Here is an 18,748-nt window from a genome sequence, read left to right as displayed (position 1 = left end):
GTTGAAGTGTACTTTTGATAGTGGACGTATAACCTAAAAGGCTTGATGAGTCATATCAGTGTTATTCCATTCCCAACTAGAAAAATACATTCACCAACAATTCAATTCAAGTTCAATAATACAAAAATAACCTAGAAACTTCCCATACTGTATGAGGGTTTTATAACTATTCAACACATGAATTTGTGGACTGAGGTGTTTTCTTTGTGAACCTTATCACTTATTATTCCACTGTCATGAACAACTGATCATTTGTCATGATAAAAGCAGTCAGAAATAGGGCATTGGTTTCACAATAGGGACATGAATTTTTCTACAGTATATTGATTAAAGTTGATCAATTTATAACCAGTCTTAGTCTAAAGCAGCACTAGGAGTTTTCCTAAACACATTTACATACACATACAGTATATCCGTAAGTACATAGATGCATACACTTTTTGTAATACATCTTGAACTTATACTGAGCAAGTTAGTGTTGTTATAAGTTTGAAGCTGATGTTATATACTCAAAGATTGATCAGTAAATGGAGGAATGATCCTGGTCAGAAAATGTCTGAAAATGAACAATTAAGTATAAAAGGAAACATGGAAGAAGGAGAAAACTTTAGGTAACTTAAGAAATGGTTACACAGTTATGTGGGGTGTCAACATCATCTTGACACAGTACTGTATGCCATGGAACCATTCCAGGCAAGGTCGTGATCATATCATAATTAGGGTTGGATACCAGTGTGTCAGAATTACTGTATGACATTGTTAGTGTATGTTTTTATAAGGGTGTGTTTGAATAAGATTTGGAGATTTTAAAGAGCAAACTTTATAAAAATAGGAAACTGCAACAACAAATATATTGCATCTTCTTTTGGAGGATTGTCAGAATATACTCTTTATGAATGAATATTTCACACACTACTTCCTTAGATGCAAGTTTAATAAATAGATATCAACAATAATAAAATCCAATTTTTATAATATTATGAACAGTAGAATCTCTCTTGGCCACAGTTCCCAACCATTAGATTGTATATCTGTCAGAACTGACATTTTATGCATAATTTTTATTTTTTTTCCACGGAAATAAAAAAAAAAAAAAATCTGACTGACTGCCCCTTTAGAAATTTTATTTGTTTATTTACTTTTTTCATTACAGTATTATAGTGTATAAGGCAATTTAGAATGGAACTTATTATTCTCTCACTCATTCTTTAACATCAAGAAAATGACCATAAAATACTAAAGTAAGAAATTGTTACATTACTCTAACTTGGATATTGTTGTGGTTCTTCAGACGTAAAGAGTGAAGAGGAACACCTGTCAGATGACAATGTTGATGAGGCTGATGATGATGGCGATGATGATGAGGAGGAAGATAAGGACAGTATTGATGATGATGATAATGATGACTCTCATGATGCTGCAGATGCAGATGATGATGATGAGGTATGTATATTCACATGTTGCAAGGATACTGTGATTTTTAGACGTCTTTTGTGGACTATCTATTTTACCATAACTCTGATCCCTGCAAAAAAAGTTAGTACTATGTGAAAGTACAGTAAAAGGAACCACAATTAATTTGCAGGACTACTCTGACTCTGGAGAGACCTACCCAGAGCAGGCAGAGTTGAGCAGTATGACACAGCCAAGCCAGAATCAGGAAATGGAAAGTGAATCTGTCAGCCAGGAACCTGTTGAGTTGGAGACCCCAACAGTGGATGCAAGCATGAGGGTAGCATCTCCAGTTCCTAATGCATCCTCTCGGCCAGAAGCAGTGCTGGTTCACCATCCTGAAGATGTGCAGGTTGCACATGCTCAGCACCACCAAATTTCTCACTCTCAAGCTGTAAGTCAATGATATTTGGATTTTTGCTAAAGAATCAGGTTGCACATTATTTTCTCAAAGTTATTAGTGGTTCTGCCTGGTTAAATGAAATAATAAAACAGTTTGTTTGGATATGTTTTGGTGGAGATCATAAAGTAAAGTGTTTAGGTAACATAGGGAAGAGGAGAAATTAATTGTGATGCAATTACTCTAGATTTTGTATTTATTTTTCATAATTTGAAGTTTTCTTCACTTGTATCTTTAACTTTTGAGCCTTTTCTGACAATGAGTAAGTAAATTAGGTATTATATGAAACATTACAATGTATTGTTTGTAGTACCTCAGATGTAATGACTTGTTTGTACACATTTTTCCTCTCTAGAGCTACAGTGTGACTCGCGAGTCATCAGGCAGTGAGAGCCGTGGTGTCTACTTCACCTTGGCGTTTGCAGGTGTTGCATTAATGATGGCCATGGTAGTGGGCATTGTTGTACTCCGACGCAGGAATAGCACCAATCCTCACAATCAAGTAAGTTCCATTATCTAAAACAAACAATGCTGTATTCTATAGCTGGTTTCACAGTCTAGTTCTTGTGTATGCCCTGTACTGTGGAAGCTGTATAACTGTTGATGTGCTCCTTGCAAGGATCAGATTAAAAACTAGGTCAGATGTTAGTACTGTGTCTGAAGCTTAAGAGAGTACTGACAACATTATGACACTGTATCAGTACACGGGATCTGCATAGTGTGTTTATAGACTTATAGGCCGCAATATGCGTTAACTTTTAGATATAATGGCATACTGTAGTTGATATTTTTTACTCCATTTGTTTTTCTGATGCAGCTGTTATGCTAAACTGTCCAACCTCTTCACGCTAACTTAGAATATGAACTCGGTGAAGGAAAACTGATTCCTACAGAAAAAATAAGACAAGAAGTGATAGTTACTGGAATAAAAACATCTTCACCTGGGTTTTAGGTGGGATGGGCTATTGTGCCTTTATTGACTGGTGTGTGTGTACCTTCCCCTGGGATGGCAGCCAATCCAAGTAGGCTATTAGTAAGGTTCTCTCTGATATTTTAAATCACTGTCTATTACTGTAGCTGTCTCTGTGAGCTGTTTGAGTTTGAGCTGGGAGGAGATCATCCCCTTGAAAATAGGGCATAAAATTTCAGTTTGTCTCTTCAAATTAACCTTGCCTTAATTGGACAACTTACTAGACAATTCATGAGTACCATTCCATTGCCCCCTCACCTGCAGTCACCTAATCAAAAGGACAAGGTATCCATGTGTGCTTTTTATACCTTCACCAGCTATATTATTTTGTCTTCATCATTCTTTCAACTAATACTATATATTTTGCAGCCTCATGTTATCATCCTTTTATCTGCTGAAATACATCCTTGAGTTAATCATTTCTTATTTCTCTCTCCAGCATGTCACAGATCCTCTTCACATCCTGTTTTTATTATTACAGTACTATCTCCGTTAGCTGGAATCCCTCAAGCCTGGAACTCTCCGATAGCCGGAGTTGAATTTTCTCGGAAAATTGTTCCCAAAGCCGGAATTTACCGGAAAATTACGGCTTTGGACCCGATTTTCCGAGGAGCACATTTTCAGGAAAATTCCGGGGATGGGGGAGTTTTTATCTAGGTTTGAAAGATGTAAATTAGGTGCATTTTAATTGAAATTCCGTGAAAATTTTTCCATTGCTTGGAAAATTCCGGGAATGAGGGATATTTTTCCGGGTTCAAGAGATGATGTAATTGGCAATTTCTGGAACTTCCGAGAACATATTTCCATTACCCAGAAAATTCCGGGCATGAGGGAATTTTTCCGGATTTGAGAGAGTCGTCTCGTAACCGGAAATCTCTCATTCCTGGAAGTGCTCTGCACCAATTGTTCCGGCTAACGGGGATATTACTGTATTATTATTATTGTCATCATCATCTAACTGTTGATATATCTTTCAGGGGTTCATGGAAGTGGACCAGGCTATCACCCCAGAAGAAAGGCACGTAGCCAACATGCAGGTCAATGGGTATGAAAACCCCACCTATAAATACTTTGAAGAGAAATAAACAAGCAAACGTGGGGACTTAATACATCCCACATCAATAAGCGGGGAACCATTCGTCCGTTTTCCCTACGTCAGACACCTGTTGACCGAAAGCATTAATTATAGAAAGAGCTTGTAAGTGACCCCTAAACTAGGTTGCTTCAAGGGTCCTTTTCTCAGAGATGGTAAATGAAGAAATTGGGTTAATGATAGCAAACAAGTGAGGCTCACAGGTGCTGATGGTATGCATTGTCATTTCAGAATCACCAGTTGTCAATTCAAATAATAAAATGTGTAAGAAAATTGTTTCCAATGTGTAATTATAGGTTTTATCAAGACTATCGAAATCTTGCAAGACCTTTTCCACTTATTTATAACAAATAAAGGGAGATCATAATTGTAGGTTAATGTGAATTTCAGATCTGTATATGAAGTTCAAATGCTTCAGCTCCAGATTTTTACTACTTTTAAATGATATACTGTACAATGCAATGTTCTTTTATGATTTATCTTACTGTTACATTCCAAGGGGTAGGCAAATCTTGATTCTGAGATGCACAATTGTGAAAGTCATGTGAAACTCAAGCCTTAAGTCATTGGTTTTTAGTCATCAATATTGCACTTATCCATGATCAGTAAACTTGAATCTCGTTCTTTCAGGAAAGCAAAAACTCGTTAATTTTTGTTTGCTTGTGTTATGATTTACGTAGGTACTAGACATAAGATCAGCACAACAACACGTTAAAATTTAAAGATGCTAGTTGGCTGTGTCATGGATAAGAGAAGTATTGGTGTTATACTTCAGTGTAGGTAATGTATCATGTCCAACATACATAGATTAAACAATAATTTGTTATGATAGGAAACTACATAGGTTTTATCATGCTTTTATCATAGACTAACCTTCTGAAAATTTACTGGCCACTGCAATTGTAAATTATCATAAAATATTGTAACGTAGTTAGTGATTCTGGGCATAGGATGTGTTCCTTTCAGTATGACTTGCATTGTATCATGTGTATACCCTGGTGTGATATTGAGGTGCAAGTTTACACACATTCTCCATTGATGCTGATTAACTTTGCTTCTGTAAATTAGGATTGTCAATCATATTAGAAAGACATTCACCAATGACTTTAGTGCACCAGAGTTGTATAGATGACAATGAAGCAGACACAGTGCATCATCTGAAGCCCAGAGTTCCTGATGTAGTTACTTATAACGGGTTGGTTGCTTGGTAAGAGAGATGAAGGCTCTTAAACTTAGCACCAAGATTTGAGTGGTCTCCAACACATTATTTTTATGCAGTCAGCTGACCTTTTTTTCTCGTTAATTGATAGGACAAAATTTTATTTTTGTCATTTCCCTGTCGTCAAGGTGCCGTTTAGACATTCTTTTTGTTTTATCAAGCCCAAGGTAGATCTATAGATCTGTAAGATTTTTTTACATATACATATATATATATATAAATATATTTTTGATCCATTATTTAATTTTAAATATGGTTATTTGTCTTATAATTGATCATCACTACAAAAATTAAGCTCTATTGAATTGCAGATGTCACAAAGAGTTGGTTTTATGTGTACAGCAAGAATTTTTTAGTTTAACATGAATGAACTTGTACTTTATACCTCTCATCAACTCCATATTTATGAAGGTAAATATCTAGTGCACTAATGTAATTGTATAAGGCTATATTACGTGGAATTTGAAAAAGTTTGAAAAAATTCAAATTGGTTGTTACCTCTTACGGTAATAGCCTTTATCAGTGGAGGTCACAGATATCCAATTATAGTACTTTTTTCCGTATGTCTGTACGTACATGTAAGTGTTGCCGTACGTACATATAAGTGTCGCTGCTTGCCTTCAGTAAGCTGTTGTGGAAATATAGACAGGTTTCCCTAACACAATCTTCTGCTCATACTTTACGTGTAAGTTGAGTCTTGGCACTGGGTGTAAGAAAGTTTGGCATTGACACAGTCAAATAATGGAGCCTTGTTGTTGTTGATCACAAGGCTGGAAATGATAGGTCACAGGAGACTGAGCACTGTAGATTGGAGAAACCATTCTGAGTGACTGCCACAGATACAAGACAACTTGACGTCTAACTATACATAAAATTGCATACCTCTAATGCCATTTCTTAATTGTTTTCAATTCGCCATTCCTTTTTGTGATACTTATAATGTATCAGGAGCTAATTATTCTTGCATCATTCCTTATTTGTCCCCCAGACTCTGTTCTATGGTATATATGCTATAGTTTGTTGTTTAATTATATAGGAGCAGTACATAAGAGCTAACTTACCCTACCACTCACAGCATATACCTTAGATATATATTGAGCATGTACATATGAGTGGTGCAGGGTTTTGTGTCGTATCATAGAGTTGTATCATTTTATACTACGTGACTTTTCTGTAGTTCCAGTTTCTCGTCATGGCGCAGGATCTCCCACAGCAGTTCATTTTATCATCTAATTGTTTTATAGTGCCATTATAAACCCCAAAAGTAATTTGCTTGGGTTTATTAATTGCTTTATTTCCTTTGAGGGGATCAGATTTTTTATCAAAGGAAGATTTTGGTTTCATTTTTAACAATTGTCATCAGTTTTAGTCCATTGACCATGTCTTAACATATTCCAGTTTGCTTAATTTGCTCATCGCCAAGGAGAAATCATCATAGTAGGACTTACTTGCTAGGCTGTAAAATGGAGTCACAATTAGAACTAGTAAGTATTGACATTTATCGTGAATGAAAGTAAGTGCTTCTTCTTTGTGGAAGTCAGGTGTGCAAAAGCCGAAGAGTAGCAACTGCTACCAGGTATTTCGAGTGTCAAGGCGCATCCCATGTATGTATGGAGTTATTGGCATTTTAAGATTTTATCATTAAAAAACTTTGAGACAAAATTTTTAGGCTTATATGCTCTGCATAACATGGAGCACCAACCTTAGAATTACATTTTTGAAACTAAATGGCTGACAAAAGTCCAATCTGTTTAAAGTCTCATTTCATACTGTGGCATGCGTCTTTAGTGTTCTCTAACCACTGTAGCTTAAGAGTCTGTATGTCTCACACACTAGCAGGTTAAGTGACTTCTCTCTCACTCTCATCTCCCTGGTTTATTATAGAACAGGTCTTTGGGCCATTAGGTTAAAAAGGCAGCTATTTATAATATTTGATGCATTTGCATTTAGTGCTCGGAATTGATGTATTGAATCAAATTGTACTTTATGTAGTCAGGTCATACCATGGGAGCTGAGATTATACTTGATCTGAAATAAATGTACCAAAAAAAAGGTAAACTTATGTTTTATTTATTTAGCACTTTACAATTGCTGTTACAGCAGTGGAATTTACATATAGAAGAAATTATTGATAAATGGAAAGTATATTGTGGACCAGAGAAATAAGAAGCATACATTTGCTGTGGATTCTGTCTTCGTGAGAATTATGCTAAGAATACCTGTGTCTTGCACTCATTGATCTTGGCCTACACCTTCCCTTCTATGGTCTTAATCTCACTTATGCTGGACCTACAACTCATCGTGGGCATAAGGTAAGACTTGGCAGTCTATTCAACCAACGTTATGACCAGTTCTTCCCGATGCAGTAGGTAGGTTAGGTTGTGGTCATTCATCAAAATACTGTTGTTTTTAACAATAAAATTCCCATTGTAGGATATTACACACTGTTTAGGCATAGTCAGGCACTTCTCAGTAGAGTATCTCGGGCTACTACTGTGTCTTGGCTTATTCCCGAGTCTCACCAGGTGACAAAGTACTTCATAAATATGACACTTATAATAAATCAGACAGCCATTGTACAGTATTACCCCGCCTAACGCGGTTTCACTTAGCGCGTTTTACCGTATACGCGGTGCCTCGCCAGAGCTGAACTTTCACTTAACGCGGGTTTTTTCCACGTATACGCTGTGAGTGTCCGGCTCGAGAGCTATTTTTAGATTTGCCGCATCCGCCACCCTGCCTGACTGCCTGTTTTAGCTCATAAAATTCATACAAATTACCCGGCCAGAATATAATTTACATTGCTGGAATTCTTACAATATGATGATCATTTTGAATATAAACATCATAGATTTTGCATTAGACATACAAATTTTAGATATAATGTTCACTCTGAGTAAATATATTATTTTTTGTGCAAAATATTTGACATTTGTATTCAAAATATTCCTGGTCTTACAAGGAATCCAGCAATATCAATTATATTATCCTAACTTTAGTTTGAGGTATTATTTATTAAAATTTAGTGGTTTTCCCCCAAAAATTTCTCAGAGAGGGAAGAGCCACCAGTGTAGTGTGAGAAGAGGGGGAGGGAGTTGAGTCCATTATTTGAATGGACATTAACTTGGTGACTGTATTTCTCTATTTCTCTTAAGTATTAATTGTGTGCATGTACCATCATAAAATTAAGATGTTATTTTTACTACAACATAGTTATGTGTCGTCAAAAAGTGGAGTTTGGGGGTCGGGCCGGTTTCTATTGGAATTAATCCCATATGTTCTGTTGTTCACTTAACTTTGTTTTCACTTAACACGGTACCCTCTGGGTTTTATTGACCGCGTTAAGTGGGGTACAACTGTATATGAGAAATCTTCAAGTATAAGGTTCACCTTTACCTGTGGGTTGATTTATGGTGTTGATTGAATATCCAGTTTTGTTGACAGTTGGTTATCTTCAGTGTGTGAACATAATCTACCACTGTAATATTGCCAACTATAGTAATTCCATCATGGAGTGTTCTAGAAACTTTCATATACTGTATATAATGCCATGATTATGCAAGTTTTCCTTAACTAATTTTTTTTTTAAATCCTAAGCTCATGGAAGTGGTTTTTGAAGATAAAAGTGATTTAACCTGTTTGTAGGTTGTGTAAGAGAAACCCCAATGGTTACTTGTTCTCATAATATTTATTAGATTTATAATCTAATTTAGTTTTAACATTTCATGCATATTAAACCTTATTTAAATCACGGCTTGTCACAAGCATCCCAGAAGCGCTGGCAAGGCTCTCCCCATCAGGCAATGGCATTGCAGCAACATAATTTACAATGAGAATGTTAAGAGTCACAATCTTGCATACTTCAATTACTCAATTTTCATCATATTTTTCCACCAAAGCACTCACAAGATACAAGAATTGAGCAGAATAATGTAGATAATAGGGAACAGTAAGTATCCTATATGAAATAATATCTAATAATCATATTATCAAGAAGTATTGAGGATACGAAGCGGCGTGTCCTGGAGCCAGCAGGCCAGGCATTATCCTCTAACACTCAAGTGCATTTTTTCTCAGCTGAGAAAAGATACCCTGCCCCCTTCTCAAGAATTGCAGCGGATTGGCGGTCATATTTCCCGCCTCTGCTGACGGCCTTGTAAATATTTCAATGTACAGTGATCCCTCGGTTAACGAGCGCCTAAGTTAAGGAGATTTCGGTTAACGATTTACATTCCATAAGATTCTTAACTTCGGTTAACGAGCAATCCCTCGATTAACGAGTTTTTTACAAGCCGACCTCAACATGTTTTCGCTTGCATTTGGCGGTCCACCAGCTGTAGTATTAGTCCGCCAATACAGTAATTGGTTTTAGGGCTTAAATTCCTTACTATTTTAGTACAGCGAGTTCTGCTATAACGCGTGTTTTGACAACGCGAATTGGCTCTAACGCGATATTATGAGTAGAGGAACGATATTTGTATAACGCGAACGCTTGTTTGCTGTAACGCAATTTTTACTTAATATTCCTCCAATTTTGTGGTATTAACTGTGAATATGGTAAAGAAGAATATCTCCAAGAAGCGTTCTGGTGATCGCATTCCCGGTGATGATCGTAAAAGAAAGGCTATAACCCTTGAAGAGAAGCTCGATGTGATCTACCTCAAAATCACCCTTCTCCCCCATCAAGTTATTCATATTTTTTCAAGATAAAGTGTTACATTTACTGTATGATTTCATAATATGAATGTAACAATTATTTAGACTGGCTAACCTTTGTGTTAGGCTAACTACTAATTTTTTTTTCAATTTCGAGTAGTAATCTGCACCTAACCCTATTTTCTCCATAAGCCTTGTTATTTCTATTACGCGAATTTCTATAACACGATGTTTTACAAGAACACAACTATCGCGTTATAGCAGAACAGACTGTAAATATCAAGAAGTTTATACTATTCAATAATTTTAAAAGTTTAATATTAAATTTTTTTAGTCATTTTAACAATTATTGAACATAATTGAAGGTAAAGAAACTAGTTTCTGGCGCGCCATCCAACCTGTTAACACACAAACAGGCGTTAGTCTCTCTCTCTTTTCAGTGGAGGTAACATATTGCTTGAGACTCTCTTCAACTAAAAGCTTTTTTTCTGTGTTTCCAAGCAAATTATTGGTCATTTTGAAATTTATTTTACATATTGTTAATATATTATGCAGTGAAGTGTTGATTTAAAGAGAATAATCTTGAATTACACCAAGAGAACTAAAATTTTATGGGTGAAATAGCACCATGGGGTGACTTCTCTTCCACCCCAATGCCTTCTCTTCTCCCTTCTCCTCCACTCCCATTATAATTCCCATCATCATCATCCAGGAGCCTTCTACATACACACCTCAAAGTAAGTGTACTTTTCTACCTTTTTTGTTGAATTTAGGCAATTTTCGGTGAGCTGGAACCAATTACCCAAAAACCCATTGAAACAATGGTTTCGGTTAACGAGCAACCTGCTGGAATGGATTGTGCTCGTTAACCGAGGGACCACTGTAATTCTAATCTTTTAAAATGAGAGTTTTTGTATAATGGAGAATTACTCATATGTAATTTGTCTTAGTATATATATAATGCATCCTCCGAAAATGTGAATTTGCTATGAGAGTTTAACAGTTAATTCATATATATACTTCTGATAAACTTCCTACGTACAAGTACTTATGTTTGAAATAATGAATGTATGATCTTTATATAATTTAGCTGAATATCTTTCTCATCAGAAACGGTCATCCCAACGATTATGAATAAACTCATTTAGAAATACATCACAGGTTTGAAACTGCCAGTCAGCTGTAATTCTTGAGAAGGGGGTGGGGCATCTTTTTTAAGCTGAGAAAAAATGCACTAGTCTACACTTGGCAATGTTTCCACATGGATTGACTAGAGCAGAATTAAGCAGAGCTTAAGTATCTGATTGGTCATTACAAAGACTCGTGTAAATAAATGGCTACCAGTCTTCAGGTTGAGAAAAAAAATGCCATGTACACATTTCAACAGAATGATAATCATTCACCCTATGAAGTATTACTGAGCATACTCTTGACATACTGGTAAACAAATCCTTCTCACCAGCCATACTCTCGCAGAAGCTTGTACATAATATTCTTTTAGAGACTAATTAAGCATATGTCCCCCAGTACCCCTAAATATAAATCTAAAGTAATGAAATCTTATTTACCATTTCTTTCTAACACTAATACACATCATTCACACAGGTGAGGATAGCTAAGAGATCTCAGACATTATTATGTGTAGTTGTTCATCCAGTCTCTTGTGTCTTCTCTTCTCCTTAGCTAACATTTCATCACACTGTTCTGCCTGCGTCTTTAATATATAATTGTTCTTTTTTATGGCATTCATGTGAAGTTCGTGTTCCTTTGTTCGTTCTTGAAGTTTGTTTAATCTGTCCTCGTATTCTCCTTCTTCGTCATCCGATTCACTTTCCTCCTGTTCCGAATCACTCCATACGGGTTCATCTAGAGTAGACAAGTCAGCAAGATCTTCTTCATCTTCCTCTTCTTCACCATCAGCATTGACCTTCTTCTTCTTTCTCCTCTTCAGTTTCTTAGGTTTCTGATTTGGTTCATCAAACCACCATCCACCATCCTCATCGTTTTCTTTTGTCAGTTCCTCTTCTTCCTCCTCCTCCTCTTCTTCCTCTTCTTCACTATCTTCATTTTCATCTTCACTTCCATCATCTTTGAGTGTTGTAACCATTTCATCAACTTCTGCTTTTGTTTTTAGATAATTTTGTCTTTCAACTTTCATGTCTCGGAAATATTGTTTTATTCTTTCTCTCTGATTTTGTCTTTCGTTTTGTACATTCTTTTCTTTTTCTTTTATATGATCAAGTTTGTTTATCCACAGCTTCAGCTCTCTTTCTTGTTTTTTTGCTGCATTTTCAGCTCTCCTTTCTGCTGCTGCTTCCTCATCCTCACCTTCTACCTCTTCATCATCCAATTCATCTTCATCTTCTTCCTCTTCCTCTGATTCTTCTTCCTCGTCTTCCTCCTCTTCCTCTTCTTTGAAACTTTGCATTCTATTGACTGATGAGGCAAAACTTCTCCTTGACCCAGACTTTGAAGGCATCGGGAAAGGTCTCATTTCTTCATCTTCTGCCGGGGATGGTGGCGGAGGCTCCACGAAGTCTATGGGGTCTGTTTGAGTTCCCATTGTCTCAATATCTGGCAACTCGATGCCCTGTTCTTTCTGCAGTGCTTTATACTTTTTCTCGTAATAATTGCCACGCAACTCCCATTCTGCGGCACAATTTTCTGACACTATCAGCTTCTGCATAACTTCATCATATTTATTGAGATAGTCATCGGCCTGTTTCTTCTGGAAGTCTACTTGTGTCTTGAAGTTATTGATTTCAGTCTCCAGTGTGTCAAGTTCAGTGAAGTCTAACACGTCATCTTCACGCATACGTAATTTACTCATTGATTTTTCTAACTTGGGAACAATTTCATCCGCTTCGCCGTTCATCATTGGTTTAGGATCAGTTATTCCTGCTTCCTTGAGTTGCCTTTTTAGCTTCTTCACCTCTGCCTGAAGCCCCTCGATGTCAATTTTTAATATCTTGGTTTCTCTCTCTGTCTTTTTCCGCTTCTTGATTTCATCTTCTAACTGTCCTTTAGTGGCCTGAAGGTCGTCTCTCATTTTGTCAATGTCTTCCTCCTCATCAGACGAAGATGGCATGTTTTCAATGGGGTCTTGTTGCTTCTTATGCTCCTCTGTCGTGATTTGACGGCGCAACTTACGTATACCTGACACGGGGTGAAATTAAAACATTCGCTGATTATCATATAACCAAGAAAAGTGAGTTCTCAACCCATAATTCCACAATATATACTGTTTGTTGATAAATGATAGCAAACATATCTTGATGATCATCATTTGCAAACTGCTTTCATGAGGCTACAATATAATCTTTGCCTAATGTATGCCTGTGTTACTGGAAAACGAAAATAGGGGCCTAAAATTATTTGTATAACTGCTTAGAAAGATTGACATAATCTCTCACACATATACACCCACACTCACCTAACACCCTCACATACACATACAGTCATACACACTCACATACACTCACACTGCTTCTTTCTCACTGACTCACCTAGAGCCTTGAAGTCTGGTCTGCTCCTGTCGTTGGTTCTTGCCTTGCGGAGTCTGACGCCTCGATGAATCTCCCGCAGCAGCTCATTGTGTGCAAGTGGCTTCTCCGACTCATACACAAACTGAGGGAAGAGTTTCATTTCGTACGGGGACCTGGTATGTACAGGTATACAACAAAATGGAGTTTCAGGCTCAATTAGTACAACAACACACATTAGAGGTTTGATATGAAGAAAAGCATAGACTAAGTGGCAGAAATTACATAATATAACAGCCATTAAAGTTTTCAATTAATTACTTGTCAACAAAAGTTAATCTGAAGTGCTCAATGCCTACTATGACACATTGGTGATCTTCAAATCTTCTTAAAATTTTCTTGAAACTTGTCACACACTAAGCCTATACTGTATGTGTATCACAGACCAAGATTGGGATGTTTTCAGTCTCATTTGTGACTCAATGATGACAATGGCAATCAGATGATCATGGTAAAAATTAACATAACATACCTGTACATTCATTCAGTTTTCATCTGGTCAGTGTGACATTTGTTAAGCCACCCCTAACTTTCTTACCTTCCTCCTCTACTCTTCGTAACACGAACCTTGCTACCTTTGTCCTAGTAACAAAAGAAACACTAACCTTGCCACCCTTGTCTAAGTAACACATGAAACACTAACCTTGCCACCTTTGCCCCTAGAAGAGGGCAACATGGGATTGGATCTGTCCATCTTCTCGAAGGGTGATAAGTGCTTGAGCTTGATGCCACCCTGTGAAGGAGGAGGCAGGTGAGTACTGGTAGAATATACAGAGAATTATATCAATCTATATCTTTCTTTCTATCATATCTATTTTTCTCACTATTGTGTGGGTGTAAAAGAGAGAGAAGGGAATGATAAAGTATAGTGGTGCAAGACAAATGTGGAAGTTGACATGAAAAAGATGAAATTTGAAGAAATTTTGTGTGCTATTCTTTACAGAAAATTTATTATAATTCTTTAGCCTCTTAAAGGAACAAACAACTTTATTGTCATCGTATCTTCACATGAACCAGGGACATTTGCAGTCATATTAGTAAATAAGGATGAAAATCATGGCTTTGTTCGTAGGTGCCTAGCATGGTCATTGTGAAACCTGGGGGGTGTGTTCACTTTTGATGAGGTTCAGCACATTCTTTGTACTCTTATCTTGTGTTCCCCTTAATTAAGCTGTACCTTTGAAAGTTCAGGAATTACATTTCTTATTTAGAACCTTTCATTTAGAATATGTAATATGTTAGACATTGTAAATTATAAAGCTCACCTACATCACACTTGTATTGGATTTCTGTACTAATTGTAAAACAGCCACTCAACATAGACTGTAAATAATATCTGTGTACTAATGTGATCAAAGTCTGAATAATGAAAAGTTATAAAATTTAAGTAATTCCTTAAAGGCCAATTCACTGACAGTCTGAGACATGTGTAACAACACTTAGCATGTACAGGAAACTCCTCCACAAGATGCAAGTAACAGCATCTCACCTCAATGTTCCTGAGAAGAGTGTTCCAATCTGGTCGCGTCCTGGCAGCCTTCTTGATCTGCTCTAACATGTGCTTCCTGGCATTTGACATGTCCTTCTTAGGTCCCATCCTTGGCATGGGTGGTGGGGGAGGGGCTCCTGGTATAGGTGGTGGGGCAGGGATCCCTGGCATAGGTGGTGGTGGTGGTGGTCCTTTGCCATCTCCCTGAGAGTGAATGCAAGAGAGGAGTAATTTTTTTTCTCTAGAATATATGTGTATGCATACTGTATGTGTGTATGTATGTATGTATGTGTACATATGTAAACTAAAAATAGCAAGGTAAAGGGAGTACAGTAATGAAGTAATGAGAATGAATCATACAGGTGATGATGGGAACCAAATTTGTTCAGAAGCACAGACACATGTAACAATAATCTCTTTAATTATCCTATCACAGTAGTTGAAGAAAAGATCATTCAATCAATTATTAAAATCATATCTATTCATATATTTTGTTCATGAATCAAAGAGCCTCAGCGACATAAGTTAAAAAGAAAAGCTACATCTTCAAAAATAAAGGAGGGGAAACACTAGCGTGGTGATGGTGATGAGTGTGACACTGTGAGAGGGAGGCATCAGTACCTGTGTGGCAACGAGTGCGTCCTCCCACCAGGCTGTCGTGCTGGGAGGATCCTGCAAGTAAACAAACACAATGCCTCCAGCTGACTAACTCTTAACTCAAGCCACAAGTTCAGCAGAGAGTAAATCGGCCTCAAGCTAACATAAAGGACAGACAGCTCTAGAGTCTGGAGGAGTTATTGTTAGATTGAAAGAGGAAGAACTTGATCATATGAGTACTATGAGGTTATGTTATAACTTGATTCAGAAATCATGACAGATGCTTTGAACACAAGACATTAAGATCAGACAAGGGCTATAAGACACAGCTAGATGAGCTCTAGCATTATCTGACCCACTTTGTTTTAATTTATGGAATCTAAGTTATATTCAATTTATATTATATGAAAACAAGATGAGTTAATGAAACACTTATGAAGCCAAGTGGATTCCAGTGAGCACCAGCATACAAGCTAACTAACACTACAGTAAGCAATGCTGGCAAATTTTAAACACTAAATTAATAATTGTTAGTAAGATTTCCTCAAAATTCATGATGACAAACAGTAATTTAGCAGAAGAAAAAATCATGCTATAAATGTTCAAAATGAACAGTAAAGCACCAATATTTTCACCTTGAAACTAATTTTGATAATGAGAGTTACAATTTGATGTAAATATTACAAATCTGATTTTATTTTGTATTCAGTTATCAATGGAATATAAATACTGAAGAATCCTGGAATTCATTTACTGAGAACTGAAGCAAAAAAAATGTTGATAAAGAATTTAGTTAGTTGATTCACAATTTATACAATATATTTTCAACACCACTAAGTAACTAAGTTTTTTCTAACAAGGACACCGAATCTGGAGAGTGTTATAGTGAGCCAGGCAGGTGTGAGTCATCATGGCCCGTGGGAAGCAGTTATGGTTATCAGCAAAAAACATGAGCAGTGTGACACATGCCAGAACACTCATCATCTCCTTACTTTTGGAGGGGGAGGAGGAGGCGGCAGTGGGGGCTGTGATGGGGCGCTCACCTTCTGTAATTAACACACACAGTCAGTACACACACACACACACACACGACCACCATTTTGTATCTCCTCAGGAACTGCCTGCAGGCCCCACTAGGGATGCATGCTAAGGGGTCTGTACATCAATGGGTAAATCATTCAATAATCAAGGGAAGTACTTGAAGGTGACAGAGAGGGAAAGCTGGACTAGAGAACTTGATGGCGAGATGTTGATTCAAATATTCTAGGTAAAGTATAAGGCCAAGAGAGGTGCAACATTACAAATTTTGAAACAAAAATTACTAGGGGTAACGTGCAAGGAATCGATCGAAATTCAAACATAGTTTTCAAGAGCACAAAACGTTCGTGCTAGAAACAGAATGGGTGTTCAGGTGTGGAAGAGAGAGTACGCTGATTTTAATCGACAGGATGGAAGTGTTCACAACCATTATGCGTGCGATACAACTGTTGAATGTGGGAAAGATAAAATCATATCACGAGCTTGGTAGAGAAAATGGTGAACAACGCGCTATGGAGAGAGAAACCAGGTAGTGCCAGCCAAAGCAAGCATCACCTACCAGTTCAAGGGGCGTCTCCCACCAGGGTGTGACGTGCGCCGCCTGTGTGGAGCATCACATGATATAACCTTACCCAATTAGACTCCAAACAATGTATTGTCATTTGTAGTTATTTCAGGTCATGTAATTTTTTAATTAGTATATCACATCTGAGAAATAATAACACTGGGATTCCATAAAATTCTTGGTTATTGACATACTATAAGAAGACATATAAAGGAGGAAGTGTTGGCTCTCTCACCTTCCTCACCCTGGAGAGCGTGATGGGCGTGGGATCTGCTCGCTAAACAATAATGTAAAAACCATATATTAGCATCTGGAACATCACAAAATAATTTTCACTGTTGGAGGATCTTTGTGGTTACAGAATAGAAATTTTAGCAAAGTGTACTCCAAAAAATGGAGCATGGAAAGGTTTAGCAAACTTACTTCTACAAATGAACTGAACCTAATTTTGACTAAAATTTCAGAAAAAAAAAGTTAAAAAGAGCATAGTATTTAGAGTGCCAATAGTTTCTAACTACAGAAAGCAATACAAAGATACTATGTTGTGTATCTCAAAAACTAATCATTATGGGAAGAAAAAGGCAAATACAGTATAGAAAAAACAAAAACATAATTGGCACCAAGTAGAGCAAGACATTGAACACTAACAACATAGACTAGACCAATTTATTTATTTATAACTTGACAGATGGCTGTTAATATATGAATTAAAGTAAACAAATAAAAACAATATACAAAACAATAATCAAGAGACAAGAAAGAATGAAAGTAAACAGTGACATTAGAGTCAGTAAATAATGGAGAACTACTGTACACTTCTGTAGGAACAAGAAATCAGGGAAGACACCTTTGTTACGACGAGAAGTATAGACTGATAGGGAAGAAAATCAATATAAACAACACCACACAGACACTCTTGTATACAAAGAATGGTAATATACACAGGTAATAGTAATAAAATTGAGTTACACTCGTACCGTGTCCCATTTCTTCCACCACTCCTCATTACCCGTGTCCTTTTCCTGAAAACAAAATCCATCACACTGTTGATAACTGCTCATCTTTCAACAAATGCTATTATAAAAATCTATCACTTGGACTACTACTACATACTACTGCTAATTTTAAGACTACAATGCATTCCTCAATACTGGCAACTGTAGAAAATAAGTCGTTGCTCTGGTACTATTTATTTATCTTATCTTAACTATATCATGGCTTCCAGTTGTGTGTGGCAAGAGACAAGGCATTATAAACACGGAATTCTTCCACTAAAATGCATTCTAATGTGAGACAGAGTACAGTACACACTAATGGAGGACCTTACCATGTGGTCCATCACATCTTTCTTGAAAATTGGTGAGCCTGGACTCCATGCCTGGTGAAAATGAAGAAAAAAAAAACTAAAATACTATAAATGAAGAAGGTAGGAAAAAAAATTTCTTTAAAAATGCAAAAAAAAAAATAAAAAAAAAATAATAATAATAACAAAACTGATCAGTTAAAGGAAACACTGGCATTAATCAAGGATTGCAACTAAATATATAAAAAAAAAAAAGAGAAAAGAAGAAATGGTATTTCATGATGCAATTGAAACAAAAGTTCGATAATAAGTCAATGTAAAGAACAAAAAAGGATGGTTGTGAGATGGATTGCAATTGGAATCAGTTTCATCTGGTAACAGCTATATTGACAGTAAAAACAATATAACAAGAAGAACAAATCCA

At 36.6% G+C, this 18,748-nt stretch overlaps 2 protein-coding genes across 51 annotated transcripts in view; one reads left to right on the top strand and one right to left on the bottom strand.

The window, feature by feature from the left end:
• The window catches only part of LOC121879119 (amyloid-beta-like protein), a 132,444-nt gene extending 125,252 nt beyond the window's left edge, over nucleotides 1-7,192 (top strand). The window contains exons 9-12 of the mRNA XM_042385692.1: nucleotides 1,292-1,443; nucleotides 1,586-1,846; nucleotides 2,208-2,354; nucleotides 3,800-7,192. Coding sequence (XP_042241626.1) covers nucleotides 1,292-1,443; nucleotides 1,586-1,846; nucleotides 2,208-2,354; nucleotides 3,800-3,907 — 668 coding nt within the window. The 3' untranslated portion in view covers nucleotides 3,908-7,192. The remainder of the gene's footprint in view (nucleotides 1-1,291; nucleotides 1,444-1,585; nucleotides 1,847-2,207; nucleotides 2,355-3,799) is intronic.
• Nucleotides 7,193-10,558: 3,366 nt separating this feature from the next.
• The window catches only part of LOC121879115 (FK506-binding protein 5-like), an 83,309-nt gene continuing 75,119 nt past the window's right edge, over nucleotides 10,559-18,748 (bottom strand). For 24 of the 50 annotated variants that reach the window (XM_042385677.1, XM_042385684.1, XM_042385686.1 and 21 more), the window contains 9 exons: nucleotides 18,349-18,399; nucleotides 17,999-18,043; nucleotides 17,257-17,298; nucleotides 17,016-17,057; nucleotides 15,443-15,493; nucleotides 14,822-15,025; nucleotides 13,976-14,065; nucleotides 13,297-13,417; nucleotides 10,560-12,946 (listed from right to left, as the gene is read on the bottom strand). In XM_042385677.1, coding sequence (XP_042241611.1) covers nucleotides 11,406-12,946; nucleotides 13,297-13,417; nucleotides 13,976-14,065; nucleotides 14,822-15,025; nucleotides 15,443-15,493; nucleotides 17,016-17,057; nucleotides 17,257-17,298; nucleotides 17,999-18,043; nucleotides 18,349-18,399 — 2,187 coding nt within the window. In that variant the 3' untranslated portion in view covers nucleotides 10,560-11,405. Of the gene's footprint in view, nucleotides 12,947-13,296; nucleotides 13,418-13,975; nucleotides 14,066-14,821; nucleotides 15,026-15,442; nucleotides 15,494-16,410; nucleotides 16,465-17,015; nucleotides 17,058-17,256; nucleotides 17,299-17,998; nucleotides 18,044-18,348; nucleotides 18,400-18,748 lie in introns of all 50 variants that reach the window. The other 26 variants (XM_042385662.1, XM_042385659.1, XM_042385658.1 and 23 more) reach the window with 3 other exon arrangements.

The sequence above is a fragment of the Homarus americanus genome, unplaced genomic scaffold (assembly GCF_018991925.1).
Source record: "Homarus americanus isolate GMGI-L3 unplaced genomic scaffold, GMGI_Hamer_2.0 scaffold4060, whole genome shotgun sequence".
NCBI classification, from domain to species: domain Eukaryota; kingdom Metazoa; phylum Arthropoda; class Malacostraca; order Decapoda; family Nephropidae; genus Homarus; species Homarus americanus.
The sequence above is the reverse complement of the archived record's forward strand: the minus strand, read 5'-3'. Positions and strand labels throughout refer to the sequence as shown.